General features: G+C 45.5%; 1 protein-coding gene across 12 annotated transcripts in view; it reads right to left on the bottom strand.

Moving 5' to 3' along the window:
• The window catches only part of LOC119450401 (sialin), a 106,260-nt gene that overhangs the window by 71,408 nt on the left and 19,083 nt on the right, over positions 1-15,769 (bottom strand). For 6 of the 12 annotated variants that reach the window (XR_007466430.1, XR_007466429.1, XR_007466431.1 and 3 more), the window contains exon 8: positions 7,300-7,455. The exons of the other annotated variants lie outside the window; for them this stretch is intronic. Coding sequence is in view for 3 of the 6 variants with exons in the window: in XM_049665857.1 (XP_049521814.1) it covers positions 7,300-7,455 (156 nt within the window). In the remaining 3 variants the exon portion in view is untranslated. The remainder of the gene's footprint in view (positions 1-7,299; positions 7,456-15,769) is intronic. 12 annotated transcript variants of the gene reach the window in all.

Below are 15,769 nucleotides of genomic sequence, written 5' to 3'. Positions count from 1 at the left end.
CTCTAAATAATGTAATATAATAGCATTTTACAGCCAGTTTCAGTTTTGTGTCTACTGTATCATGACACTATCATTTAGAAGGTAGTCGTGTAGGAGCAGGACAGTGCAAGGTTTTTCCACTTGCTCTGGTTTGCTCGGTCGTCTACTATGCTGCTACATGAGCCCTCACAATGAGTAGCAGCATATAAGATGACCGAAAGAGCTGTAGCAAGTGTCAAAACGTTGCAGTGTCCTGCTCCCAGCGACTACCTTCTGAGTCATGACATCACAGCACAGTAACCTTCTGGGAAGCAAACCCGAAACTAACTGTAAAAAAGCTATTACAGTAGGCTTCGGTTAATTCGAATTTTTCGGTTAGTTCGATCGCAACCGAAAGTCCCAGCTGGTGGCCAAGCTGATGTTTTGTTAATTTGTTTTGTATAAAAACTTTCGTTATTTGGATCCTAAAATTGGCCTTCGCTGGATAATTTGGGCTTGACTAGTTAGCATGCATGTTGCTGACCTTTATGGTGACTCCAATAACAACCCCTTTACTGGCAGCGTCTCTCTTGGCAGAGCTTAATGGACAGTGAATGAGTTGAACACACGTCACCTCTCGTCAAGTACGCCTATTTTTTGGCCTGCCCTATGAAGATTTTCAAGTGATAACAGTAGCTCACAATGTCCGATTATGGCATTTACCCAAATCTAAAGTGAGCCTTCCCCCCCTCAAGAAAATTGAGCCAGAAACAGCGTTCGCGAAGTTTGTATACTTTACTGCATAACACAAATGTATAGCGGCAGAGCCGACTTCAAAAATCCTGCGGCAAAGCTGACTTTAGAAAACCGTTCGCCACTGTGCAAAACATATTCGACCCTTGCCCATATTTCTTGTTGAAAAATCGGATGTGCATTAGATATCTATTTAGTTGAGAACATTTAATGTTATCTTTACGTTAGTTTTCTACTTTGGACATATAGAAACTGGGCGTGCATTTGATTCAGGGGCGTGTTAGTATCAAGCAAATACAGCCAAATGAATTAGTGGTGTGTTTTGACATTTTTTTTCTGCACCTTGTTTAGTTTGCCCGCCGGATAATTCGATAAATTTCGTCGGTCCTGTCAAAGTCTAATTAATGCAAGTCAACTGTAGTTATACTGAATTATTTAGAGTGCTCCGAGGCTTCTCAGTATTTTCTGTAGGGTTTAGAGGTCTAGAACCTTCATTTAAGAAAAAAAATGAAGTCAAAATTATCATGTCAGTACTCCTTTATTGGCAGTCAATATAAAACAAATGCTAGCCAAGCTACATAAACTTGGCCTTCAAGAGAACCCTCTTCATTTTAAATGCGTCATCAAAGAACTAACTTATGTTAAATAAAATGTACATGCCTACCCCTCATGTAAACCCCCTTTGGGGGCCTTTGAGGTATCAGAAATAAATAAACTCTTTCGCTACCATGCCTATAAAAGTCGATCAATTAGATCAACAGCTTTTCTACGCGTTGTTAAACATTTACATTAGAATTCTTCTAATATCAACATCATGCATTGTCTGAAATGACAACTGAACTAACAGATTTAACAATTTTGGCTGATTGTGGAGTCTAGAAAAACAATACTTCTACTGGAGGTAACGTCAAAGCTAGCCTCCAGTGCTCCTAGCACTTGATTAAAAAGAAGCAAAATTTGTGGGTTGGTAGACCCGGCAACTTAATTTTTAAATGACAGCAGCAGTGAAAGCACAGAAGCTTCTCTCAGGTTGTAAATTTTCCAATACGGCGTATTGACTGTTTTAATGATGTCTCAAACTATGCTAGATGCTCATAAGTTCGGGTTATTTTGATAATTGTGTTAAAAAAATCACACGCCATTCCACTGGTGTGAAGGTGGATTACCAGCGGAGCAGTTTAGCACACGCCATAGAGGTGACACAGAGCTTAAATCAAAAATGTGAGCAAATTTTATTTCTCTTGAGCAGCGATGGTGGTCATCCTGAAGAAAGACACCCGCACACACACTTTTATTTTGATTGGAGGCATACATTCACATGGAAGACTACCACCACCTCAGGGAGCTGGAGGAAACTAGACACATGCGACGGGACCGCCACCCGGTGAAAGTAGACGTACGTGACGGGACCACCACGCCAGGAGAGTGGAAGGAAACTAGGCACGCAAGTGCTTGGAACGACGACAAAGGGAGGGCAGTGCGAACGTACACATGGCCATGGCCAACGCAGGTCGCACAGCAGCAAATCTTTGAGAAACCCTTATTATCTACCTGAGAGTCTACTGATTTTGAAAATCGTGCCTATTGACAACTAACCTACTGAAATTGCATATCCAAGTGATGAGACATGCATATTAGCTTTTACATAGAATGAAGCGATGTTGCATCAAATTTGGGAGCTGAGTTTTTTTGCACACGCAAATCTGCTGACAGACATGAAAAATCCATAGAACCCTAGCCATAGACACCTTCGCTTTAATATTGTGCAATACTGCACATTACGGTACCAACACTTTGCACGAACTGAACAAAGCAAGTGGAAGCTCCAGCGCCAGTTGAATGCGGACTAGACCACTTTGCTTGCACAGAAAACCTTATTGAACACAATAATCAAGTATTAGGAGGTTTCTGCATGCTTCCCAACCTGACAACCATTACTTTGCGAGCCTAAAGAATGCAGTAAAATACAAGCCAGGAGCTGCTGCACTGAGTAAAAACAAATGCTCCCTGTACCATAGGAACTTGCCCCGTTTTCACATTTGAAAGCTACTACTTTCCTGCATAGCATGGGCATAACTATGGCTAGTATTGACACCACCAAATCTTCATAATGATTTTTGTGCATGACCTGACTTACAAAAGTTGGAAACCAGGAGCCAGGTGCATAATGTGTATATTTCAATTTTTTTTTTTTTTTTTTACTCTCAGTACTTATACTAAAAAAAAAATTATTACTTTCATTTGTGTTCCCTGAGGTGTTTCTATTAAGTTTCACATAAGAATTCTAAAAAATGGCTGAGCAATTATTACTGCTATGCATCCATTCAAACCACCAGTTATCAGGCTATACTTTATGTATCACAGCACACGCTTCAACTACTATGTCTTAAAATAAAATGTTAAAACATAAAAAGCACTGAAAATGAGCATATCTCTAGGGGTAACAAAAGAGTTAAATGGCTGAGCCAAGTGGGAGCCGATACATTGTCTGGGCAAAAACTTTTGATGCTGTGGCACATTTCTCATTAAATTTTTGTTGAGACAATGAACATGTATGTACAAGATAAAAGCTGAAACGATGCCTGCCACCAACCATTTGCTGAACTCTGGGACTTTGGCTTGAAGCGTCATTGTAAGACTGGTTATCTGATGTTGCTGCAATGTGTAATTAGTTTCTGTGGCTGCTGTCATTAAATAAGTTCGCAAGATAAGAGGATGAAACAAGTGACAGCCTCGTCCATGCTATAAAGCATGACATGAGGGCACATCTTGGAAATTGAAGCTGCTTTTTGAATATCCACTGTGCAATTGAAGTTAAATAGTTTTCGAGTTCTCCACACGAAGGTGGCTGATTTCCCAACCTGCTGGAAACAGTTTCTTCCTGCAAACTCAAAAATATTGATCTTGAACAGCACGGCCAAAAGAGAATCAAGGGGCCCCAGGCAACATTGGACATCTTGAAGGAACAAGTGTAGTGTGTGGCGCTGTGCCACTATCACTTCGGCCAAATTTATTTGCTTGGTGCACCAAGGGCCAGGCCCCTCCACATCAAGGCTAAGGCTTTCGCTTTATTCGTAAACCAGTAGTGACCAATCTTTACTTGATGCTTGCGTGTGAGGTATTAAATTAAATTGAGAACTGCATTGTGAGCCCTGTACAGCGTAGACCGCTTATAAGGTAAGTCGCCGGAGTCGTGAATATCTGCACTATAAGCGGTACTGCACTATAACCAAAACAACTACAGTAAAACCTCGGTGATACGAATCTCGCGGGGTCGTGTGAAATATTCGTATCACCCGAAATTCGTATCTTCAAAACATACATAATATCAAGAAAAATGAATTTATTTTTACCAGAAAAGATTCCTGATAGTGGAATCCCATTGATACCTTCCTCGCTGCTACGTTTTCGCGGTCCCGACCTAAACCCCATTATCTTCCATGTATAGTCGAATTGCGATAATTCGAACTCGCAGGGGCCCAAGAATTTGTTCGAATTAAAAGGACTTATTTTTGAAATATTCGTGCACCATAGCACGACGTACAAACGGTGCGATTCGTGAAATATTGCGGCGCGCAAGCACATATCGAGCGAGGGCCACGAAACTGCCCGCGCTCGCTTCGCGATAACGGCAGAAAACGAAACTTCAGGGAGCGGGCGGCGCAGGCACAGCGAGAGAGCGAGATTGTGGTTGTGAAGAGGCGACAAGGCGACGGGCGTGCGCGGGGACTGTCGCAGGTGAGGGAGGAGGGCGGCAGGGAAGCGGATTTGGCTTCGACAACTCTGTCGCTTCGGTGGCTGCCCTCGCCCTTCCTCTCAACCACGGTGTACTCTCAACACCCTCGTAGCCCCCTCACCTTCGACTGTCTCCGTGCGCGTCCGCCGCTCCCGCCGGCCCGGCACCGCTTAACCCGCTCCCTGAAGTTTCGGTTTCTGCCGTTGAAGCGAGCATTGGCCGAACTGGGCCTCCGCCGTTGCTTCCCTCTGCGCTGCAGCCGCAGCGTTGGCTGAGACGTCGGCACGTACAGGTACGTGTTCCAGCGCCATGCATAAACGGCGACCTTGGCGTGACGCCGCGGTTCTATTTTTTTTTTTCCTCCGCGCGGCATTGAGTCTCGCCTAAGCTTTTGCTCTCTGGCGGTGTCGGAGCAATGCCGGTCGGAGGTGCCGCCACGTGATTTGGCGCGCTGCTGAGAGCATTGTCGGTGCGCGGTGTAAGTTGCAACAAGCGACCGGCACGTTGCAGATACGACGCACCCGCGCGGGTGCCGTTACTGCCGTATCCTGAAAGCGATCTGCAACGTGCGCATAGTGCGCGCCCGCGCGCACCTTATTGTCAAAATGATCTGCGATGTTGACAAAGTGCGCCTAGTGCCAGTAGCTTCGTATGCGCTGTGCCTTCGACGTTTAGTTCGCGTTGAAGCGCGAGACAGCGCAAAGGTCAATTCGCTCGCTGCTGCTGCTGCGTTTCCGTTGCTTCACCTTTCGGGCGAAACTGCGGCTTTTCTCTCTCTCTCTCTCTTTTTTTTTTCGCGGTCCCTTGAAAAACGTATCAACGGGACGTTTTCTTCTTGTCCAAATCGTAAACGATCGCCTTCTGAAAGGCGTATAAGTGCGCGCACGTGATCTTGGGAATGTTTTCGCACGCTACTGAATGCCAGAGCAAGTCGAGTGCAGGGAGCGGTTTTGGCCATCGGGGCTGCGCCGCGGTCGTCGTTGCAGCATTGGTCCTCGTCTAATTTCTCGCTAAGCATCGGCTAGGCTGTGATGTGGTCCGGTCCGCTCGACGTAGGGACCAATGAGAGATTGCGCAGTCGCGTGACGTAGTCGGTTGCTTGGCGACTATGGATCCCGCCCAGATCCCGCTGTGCTGGCTTGTCTATGCCGGTGGCCCCACAGGCTCGGCCGCTGCCGCTGTTGCTCACGCGTTCGTATGATCCGTAGCGGCGCGGCAACACGTTCGGAACAGCCGATTTTTTTCATATTGTGAGCAATGTATTTCGGCCGGGGAATGTTACGAATTCGTATCACACCGAAATTCGTACCAGCCGGGTTCGTATCACCGGGGTTTTACTGTATTTTCAAGCCCCGCACATATGCAAAACATGTAGACCAAGCAGCCGCGTGTATCCGAGAATCGAAGCGTGCGACTGGGAGTTTTGCATCCGTTTACATTTACAAACATTGAAAGGTTAATGTACAAGTACCCACGATCTTTGCATGAAGCAGACAAAGTAATAATTTTTTTTTAATGTCTCAGTTTCGCCCGAAAGGCGAAGCATCAATTGCGATAGCAAATTAGTAGAGAGCTATTTGGAGTAGGGATAGTAGTTTTATCGGCTGCATAATCTTGACACATTCGCTTACTAACTGAATTAACAAGTGTGGTGTCAACGCGCACAAGCAAACATGAATAGACTCAATGACCGCAGACAACCACTGTCAAAACGCGGCCGCCGCAGCGAGCGAAGGTTCGTGCGTGGTCTATCGCTTCAAAGGAAACTGAGCGGCATAAGCACAGCGCATACAAAGGTCAGAGCGGTGTGGAGATCGCTTTCAAGATACGGTGCGCGCGACAACACCGACAGCCGGCACAGGCGTGAACGCATTTGTTGGCAGAGTAGAAGCCCTCACCCCCCACCTCCCGTGCTGCCTTCCTGCTTTGCTCCTTTCGCGTGGGAGATAGCATCGCCAGTTTCCCTTGCGCCTGGCTGCAAGATACGCATTTGGTGCCACAGCACAGCGTCGAACACCCTCCCTCCCTCCCTTCCGTCCATCCCCCCCACGGCCTTTTGCGCGATGGAAGTCGCGTTTGCTCTACGCTACAGTGGCTAGAATAGGCCTGTATCTCCGCTGTGTGTTCACTCTCCGTGAAGGCGCGCGTCCCCCACGTGCTTTCACTCGCACATAGAGCGCGCGGCGACGATTTTATCGCCCTTGGACTCATGCTCCTCCTCCGCATCGCCCTCGTTGATTTCCTCTCCCATCGGTGGGCGCACCTCGTTGAGAAGCGTGCTCGCTACCGCCCTTGTCGGCGATATTTTCCCGCGGAAGCCGCATTATAACCGGTATTTCGTCTCACGTGGCTGCACTGTAAGCGGTATGCGTATACATGGAGTGCTATGGGAAAATTAACGGGAGTCTGAAAAGACCGTACTATATCCGGTCCTGCACTATAAGCGGTTACGTTATAAGTGGTTTATACTGCACATACACATAAATGCTCACTTCACTTCTGAATTCCAGAATGCACACCTGGCCAGCACAGAAAAAAATATCCCATTAAACAATATAGTATACTGAGTGAACAATAATCAACCACAGAACCACTGTCACATTCGCCATCAGTTCTATCATAAAATAAACCACATATAACAGTAACTTCCACACTACCTATCAGTTATAACAATTAAATCCGGCTGGCATTAGCCAGTGTTAACCTCTGCTAAAAGAGGTTTGTCGTAGCATTGCTCCAAATAGCCTGCTGACAGCAATTATCGTTTGTAACAATACAATTTCATTAGCATTTGAATAATGTAACAGGAGGGTTCAATTAAGCTGCAAAAGAGAAGGCACCATTTCTCATACCTGCAAAGTCCGGGGACATGTCAACGTGGGTCACCATGTAGCCCGAGAAGCAAAAGCCGTTGAGGCCCATGCCAATGGTCAAAAGAATGACGTTAAGGAATCCATTACAGCCCGCAAAGGTCACAATAAACAGGCAGATGGCTGTTCCAAAGAATGCTGCATATGAAAACAATACAAAAATTTGTGAGAGCAAGGAGAAACCTGAACATTCTGAGCAGTGAACCTGACACCACAAAATGTGAACAAATTATCTGTTCCTGGGACATTGTCAGGCTCCATGTAAATTTTCTTAGCATGGCATATAGTGAAAAAATCACGCAAATGAACACACTATCACAATTGGCTTGCGCTTGTTTCTACGAACCACTGTAGCATACAAATTCTGGCATTCCAACCTTAGAATACAGTAGAACCCTGCTGGTACGTTTTTCACAGGACCGTAAAAAAAAAAGCGTAAGAGCCAGGAAACGCAAGAGCCAAGAAATCAAAAAATTTAGAAATGAGAGTAGTGGTGAACTGCACACAATTTTACTTTAATTGTTACGTTTTAAAAAAAGTCGAAGTTTCACCCAAAAGCCGAATCATCGATTCTGATAGCAAATTAGTAGACAGTTATTCAAAGTAAGGCTAGTAGTTTTATTGTCCGTATAAACATGTAAACATTCGCTTATTAACTATATTAACAAGTGCGGTGTCAGCGTGCACAGGCAAACATGAACACATCACACTCGATGAGCGTGGACACTCGCTGTCGAAATGCTGGCGTGAGGAAGCACGGCATCAGCAGCGAGCGATGTGACCTTCGTGCTGTCTATCACCTTAATGCAAACTAAGCGCCAAGAACACACAGCACGCACAAAGCTACAAGCCACCGATGCACGTACACTGCCTAGCAGGCCTGTAGCCAGGAACTTGCTGAAGGCCTTGACTATTTGAGGAAAGCACCTATTTTTCAGTAATTATTTTCGGTAAAGCACGGAAAGATCAAAATTTTGGGGGGATCCCTAGGGCCACCCTCCCTGGCTACGGGCCTGCTGCCTAGACTCTGCCCCCAATGTAGATTGCTTTCAAGATATGGCCCGCGCGACCGCGCGCCGCCGCGCAGTACGCAGTTGATGCCAGAGTACAACGCCGCCCGCTATCCCTCCCTCCTCCTCCCCTGCCAGTGCCTCGAGTGCGATGGAAGAAGGCGCGCTTCCTCCCCGCTTTTCTTTCTTGCGTGCTGCTGTCATCGGCTCCCTTTGCACGCTTTCACTCGCACACACAGCAAACGGCACGCGGCGACAGCGTTATCGCCCTTGGACTTCATACGGAACCATCTTAACAAAAGACTAGCGCGACAAAGACGCGGACGAGCAAGAAACGACAAACACAGCGCCCGTGTTTGTCGTTTCTTGCTCGCCCGTGTTTGTCGTTTCTTGCTCGTCCACGTATTTTTTGCTCTAGTTTTTTCATAAGACAGAACCACAACGACTCACCCAGCTCTCAGTTTTGATGTTTATACGGAACATCTATGCGCCAAAACCAATTGTAGGGCCCCAACGCGTGATAGACACCATCCTAAGATAGCAAATACGGATCTCAAAGGCCATGCTTTTGCTGACAGAAACCGAAAATGCGTCATAGGTGTCCCCTCCGGCACTTTGGGCGGCCAATCCCATCGTCAAGCCACCAAGCCAAATGACATGAAAAGTCAGCACGGCCGCTCGGGCCAGCGCAGGGTCGCAGTTTGCAACGCATGATGTGGGAACAGTCCCACAGTTGTGACGCAACAGCGGGGTTACCAATGGGAGCTATGCCGGGACCGGCTGAAAACGACGTAACGGCCAGGAAAACGCAGCGCCCGGGAACGTAACAGCGAGGTTCTACGGTATAAAAAAATACTAGTCGAACCTGAAAATACTAAAACTTCATGAAATATACTAATTATTGTTTGATTACACTACAAGCTGATTGCTTAGTAAACATTTGCTGACCTTTAATGCGTTACCATTCTAAGCGTACGTAACGCACTTTCTGGGGGCAAAGTATCTATCTACTAGGCTTCTATGTATGTATGTTTGTATCTAACCGTTTTCCCACCTACATGGGTCACGGTAGTTCGTATTCAAATGGGTAGCACTTGGGCTGCTGTGCTGAGGGAACAGGGTTCGAAACCAACCATCGGACCAACTTGGGTCACTGAGTATGTGGCAATGTGTGCATATGTGCTGATCTTCATCGAACCTCTTTCATGCCGACATGGGTCACAGTAGATGCCGGATTCTGTAGGTACCGCTGTGCGAAGAAACATTTTGACACCGACTTGGAGCATTGGGTATGTGCCACTCGGTCTGTGCTGGTCTTCAACGAACCTCTTTGATGCCAACTTAGGTTACTGGGTATGTGCCAGTATGCGTGTGCTGCTCTTCAATGTGAGTCTATGATGCCAACTTGCGTACTAACTAAGTATATGTGCCACTGGGAATGTGCTGCTCTACACTGACGAAAAATATCCCTTAAATTCTTCCCATGCTGAGCAGAATCAAACCAACATCACAAGGGTTTCTCAAGCACAGCAACCCAGCACATTAACAGGCTGCGTCACGAATGCACTAGGTATGTGCCGCTTTTCAATGAACATCTGTCACACCAACGCTTTGGACAGCAGCTGGACAAATGCACTGGGTATGTGGCCCTCTTCAATAAACCTCCCCCCAACTTGGGTCACGAGTATGTGCCACTGAGTGTGCAGCAAGCGAGGGAACAATTCGCAGCGTTCACAGGCAAGGCATGCTATGCTTCTCATCTCAGAGGCCACACGCAAATGTCTCGGCAGCGCCACTAGTTAGTGCAGTGTGTCCAGAAAGAAGTACAAGAGAGGAGCCTGGTCGTTGCATGATGTGTTTCTAAGCATTTGCATGCATTGGCATGCCATGCATTTTGGAGGCCATGCACAAGCTTCGCACCAACGGTGCTAAATGGCACTGAGTGTTCTTAGGGAAGCAGAAAAGAGAAGCCCTGCTGCAGTGCACGCCTCACACATAACACGTTTCGACGGTTCTGCCAAGATGGGGCAGTGTGAACAGGTACTCTGTCCTATACCAGGTTTTTTCTTTTCTTTTTTCTTTTTATTATACAGAATCTTTAAACATTGCCTGTCACAGATAGCACAATTATAATCCTTGAACTGGATTGCTCAAAGAAGCAGACATTACTTGCACAATAAATAGAATTGCATAATTTACTAATTAACCAAAATAACTAAGGAAGTTTTAACACATTACTTTATGCCACATTGAAATTTATGAATTGTAACATGTGTTGGCAAGGCCATATCCAGTTGAAACATATTCTGAAGGATGGCACTTCTTTTTAGATATGCACTGTCAAACTTGCGGTAAAAATGCACTATTGTGCACTATTGTATGCACTTTTTAACAAAGCGCTATTTTATGCATTGAAGCAAAAAAAGTAACTGGACCACCAATGTATTTCGTTGTAAACTTCAGGAAAAAAAGTCGTAGTTTCGCCCTAAAGGCGAAGCATCGATTGCGATAGCAAACTAGTAGACAGCTATACGAATAAGGGATAGCAGTTTTATCGGCCGCATAAAGTTGTAAATATTCACTTACTAACTAAATAAACAAGCACGGTGTCATGTGTGCTCAGGTAAACATGAACACATCTAGCTCGATGACCATGGAAACTAGTAAAAACGCTGGAGTGAGAATGCGCACCAGCGGCAGCGAGCAAATTGACCTTCGCGCTGGCTAACTAAACTTAGAAAGCGCAGTGCATACGAAGCTACTGGCACTCAGAAAATGCACTTCGTCCACATCGCAGATCGCTTTCAAGATAATTCCGTGAGCGGCAGCCGCGGGAGCTGAACGCAAACTCCCCCTCCTCCTGTCTCCATCGCCTCCTCCCCGTGCCTCACGCGTGTAATAAGACGGTGCGCTTCCAGCCGCCTTCCTTTCTCACGTGCGCCAGATTAAGCTGCAGTTGCCGGCTCCCCCTCGCACGCTTTCACTCGCACACACAGCGCACAGCTCGCGGCGACGATTTTATCGCTGTTGGACTTTATACGGAACCTCATGGCGACGATGATGGCGACAACGACAGCAACAGCAAAAATGCACTTGGAGTGTTCATATAACTACTATCGCAATAATAAATATTGCTGCATCACGTTTGTCCTGTCAAAATCTGCTGTTGATGCTCCTCACGAACACGAACATATCTTGAAACTGGTGTCATTCTGAGAATTCATACCGAGTGGCTATGCTTTGCAAACTTCTCGCTGAAATTCTTAAATTGCAATATGTGTCGTAAAGTAATTAGTTAAAAATTAGTGAAATTTTTTTAATTTGCAAGTTCTGTCCACCTCTTCGAGTAATCCAGCTTAAGGATTAGAACTGTGATATCAGCGACAGACAATTTTTTAAAAATTCTGTATAGTCTAAAAAAAAACACCCTTTAGTCTCAGCAACAATGACCTGTACCACAAAGAGACATGTTTATGAAGTTTATCCATGAAATATGCATGTAATGGTGGCCCAAATGTTGGCTGTCTTTATACATTGACTTTATAAATTGGCATTGCTGCTGCGAGTAGGTCCGAATAATAGACAGGTCCAAAAAATCCTTCTCTGCAAAAATTGGTCAGCGACTATATGTATATTCTTTTAAAGTTAGTTGTGCCTTAAATTAGATGCAAATGAAAAATTGTAAATGATTGGTGCCAGTACAACAATCATAAGCTTTAAAATCAAACATTTTAAGATAAAATTGTACAATTATGTGAATTGCTTCATGAAGTACCGTAAAAACCGTACTATAGGTCGAACCGGAATATAGGTCGACCCTGCAACTAACCAATTCTAAAAATTAAAGAAATCTTTTTCAATGGTAAAAGTTGCCTTTACCTTTAAACAAATGCGACTCAGCCGGTTGCACAATGGTGACAGTATTTATTTAAATGCTGCTCCGTACCGTGATGATAAGGTGCTGACAAACACACGGTTCGATGGCCGCACGATACGAAGCCCACGGCAACGTTGCCGTGGGCTTCCGCGTACTCAATCGCCCTTTTCTTGCAGGCGACGATGAATTTCCGTCGGCTTCCGCTCATTTTGAAACAAAATGTGAAAAAGCAGCCTGAATGCGATGGCGAAGGCGGCTGTTTACTTCATCTGCCCATTGTTGCAAGACTTCCGTAGTTTTTCCGCCAATGTCCGGTATATCAGACGAGGGTCGACTTTTCGCAGTGGTTTTTTTAAAAAAAAGTTCGACCTATATTCCGGTTTTTACGGTATGTGAACTACTTTGTGAATATGGCCCCTGCGCTACGAATAGCAACTTCCCAGGTTGTCCCGTTGCACAATCTAATAATTGTATATGTGTGTGTCTGCGCAGTAAGAGTGTAATAAGTCATTTTACTTACAAGGTGTACTATAAAATTCCGCATAATATTAGAACCTAACTATAGTATATGGCTAATCTTGGGGCCATGAAGTAAAAATGTTAATCAAATTTATCACCGTACATTAGCTAGCTAAACAAAAAAAAAAACAGTATTTGGTCATTCATGTATGACTATAGAAAAAGAAAAAGAAAGAAAATGCAGCAGATCCGACTTGAATCTATATACAGCGAAGCTTTGTGTGAGTGCGTAAAGAGTCAAAACACGAGTACACGCATGCACGCACATGCGCAAACACACATACACACAAGTGGGGGCACACACACAAGCCCAGGGGCACACAAATTACACCGAGCCTTTTCTAAAGCGGAGTTGCTGACTACTAGCGAGTACAACGGACACCTTGAACGCATCATGGTTTCAGAGGCAGCATGTGCATACATATGTAGCGCAATTCAAATCCATTCTATCCGCAAGAAGCATTTACTTCCTCATTATCATGCCGCCATGGATGCGCGAAGACGAGCTTTCTCTTTTTTATTTTCCCCTCGCACGGCCGGTGCCACGGACGCACAAAGGCTAGTGCCATCTGCTGGTGGTGCAAGGAACCCAGCGGCCCGCGTGGCACACGTACTCCGCTTTGGTTGGCTGGCCTATTCGGTAAGGGAAGAGCCAGGCAGCAGCCATGGCCACAAAACCCAGCGAGGTTCACAAATTCACAAAGAAAAGCTTTGCTTTTAAAAGTTTACAGGTCCAACGTAAAGTGGGATCTGTGAGTGGGAATGGTAATTCGAAGCATTTGACTGCACAATGCATGTGAGTAAATGTTAATTGAAAGCTTTCCATGTAGATACCAAGTAATGTGGGATATGTGTAAGATATGTGAGAACATCAAGGGTTGATGTACTCAACACACGTTTCTATAAATGACTGCACTTGAAATACTACACAAATGCTGTATTAAAATGTCCTTTGTTGACGTGGTTATACTACAAGTTTTGAATGTTGAAATATGGTGGTTGACGGTGCCATGCTGGGTGCTAAGTTGAGAAGGGTGAGTAACGACCTATTAGGACTGAAGTTGGAGATGCAGCTGTGGAGCTTCAGATTTCTAAGTTACCTAGCGACCACATGATCGATGACAACCTCTGCACATGCTGTTAGTATTACCGTATTTACTCGCATAATGAACGAATTCGCGTAATGAATGCACCCCCTACTTTTCCAATCAAGTGAGTTTTTTTTTTTTTTTCCCCTCGCAAAATGAATGCAGCACCCTGAACTTGCTACCTTGAAGTAGGAAAGACACAGTATGATTCGGCGTCTGATATGGCATCCGGTGGGTACAATTGTATCGGGCGCCAAATTGTACTGTGTGTCGGTACAGATATATTGGATCATGTAGAATGCGATTTAATTACATAATGAGGCTGCAACTGTATTTACAAACATTTGGTAGGTGTGTCCTAGCCGATTTCATTCGCATGCACTGCACATGCCATGAGCATTGCATCGTACAATTTTTTTGCAACATGGTCATGGGCATGTACTGCCTGCTAGAGAAGTCATTAAAGATTCTCTGACACGGACATTGATAAAACTTGTCCATTGCTTTACCCCTTGAGGGGATCTGGATGACCACAGCTCGTTCCGAGCAATCAGCACTTTTTGGCTGATGAGCTCACCTGATCATCTTCATCATGAATATTCCGCCACTTTCTGAATGGCTCGTGATGAACAGAGTTAATCAAAGGGGATTCTTCCTTTCACAACATAGATGGCAGTAGATGCTCTATCGTCTGCTCTATTAATGAATAAGACTTTTTACACTAAATGTCAGCATGTGATCCTCAAGTGCAAGGGTTGCCCTATTTGCATAAGAAAAAATGAGCCATTATAGTACTGTTGTTTTATTTTAAAAATGAGCCTTTAAGGTGTTAACGCATCGCCGTGAGCACGCGTCTCGTCCTCTATCCCTGCTGTGGCTGTGCATGGCTGTCCACACGGCTAAGCATATACGCAGGCCATGTACCATATCTTGAGGTAATTTGTGGCAGGTGCAAAGGTTGAGCTTTCACCCTCCACAAGCAGCACAAGCTCGTATTTCCTGCGCTCTAAGTTTCTTATGAGAGTGCAAAGACAAAGCGACTAGCCAAGATGCCTGGTCGCTTTACGTGCACAGTCTTCTCGTGCGCCTAGTGTTGCAGGTCACGTAATCTCAAGCGTCGGACACGTGATAAAGCGTGAGGCAGGCCAAAGCGATTGCTTCCAGATGTCGGCACTTTTCATCATGCCAGCGTTGTGACAGTGAGTGTTCGCGGTCATCGAGTGAGGCCTGTTCATGTTTGCCTGTGCGTGCATGACACCCATGCTTGTTAATTTAATTAGCAGGCGAATGTTTACTGAGATTGATGCAGCAGCTAAAAGCTACAAACCTTACTTCGTGTAGTTGTCTAAAAATATGCTAACGCTATCAATGCTATGCCTATCAGCCAGAATTGAGACTTTTTTAAAATACTTGCTTCCCGATGTTAGGTATTAGCGTTTTCGTTGAGTACCACAAAGCAGCCATTCTGAATTACCTGCAGCTTCAAGTTCCTGCTGTTTCACCATCCTATACTGGCAATGTGGAGCTATGGTGACAGTGGCGCACCGACGGGGGGGGTATTCGGGGGTTGGAACCCCCCCCCCCCTGAGGCCGACTTAACCCCCCCTTTTGTTTAACCCCTTTTCTTTCCTTACGCATTTGAGTACTGCAACTAAGATGTAAGACACGCAATCGTCTGCACACTCGCAAAAAGCGCATTTTTTTTAACAATTTCCCGTGAAGAAATCGAAATTAGTGCTGTTTAGGTGGTATTGGCAAACTGTCAAACCCCCCCCTGGCAGAGATCCTGGGTGCGCTACTGCATGGTGATGTAACGAGTTGTCTGTGACTGAATCCGCCCCTGTAGTTGTGGCAAGCCATGCAGAGTGCACAGCAAGTGAACACTAGTGTGCAGCATACTAATCATCAGCTTATCCTGCACAGACACGACGTTTGACAATAAGTGCTCAGTGCCAAAC

Source organism: Dermacentor silvarum, chromosome 4 (assembly GCF_013339745.2).
Source record: "Dermacentor silvarum isolate Dsil-2018 chromosome 4, BIME_Dsil_1.4, whole genome shotgun sequence".
NCBI lineage: Eukaryota > Metazoa > Arthropoda > Arachnida > Ixodida > Ixodidae > Dermacentor > Dermacentor silvarum.
This window is presented reverse-complemented; position numbering and strand designations above follow the sequence as displayed.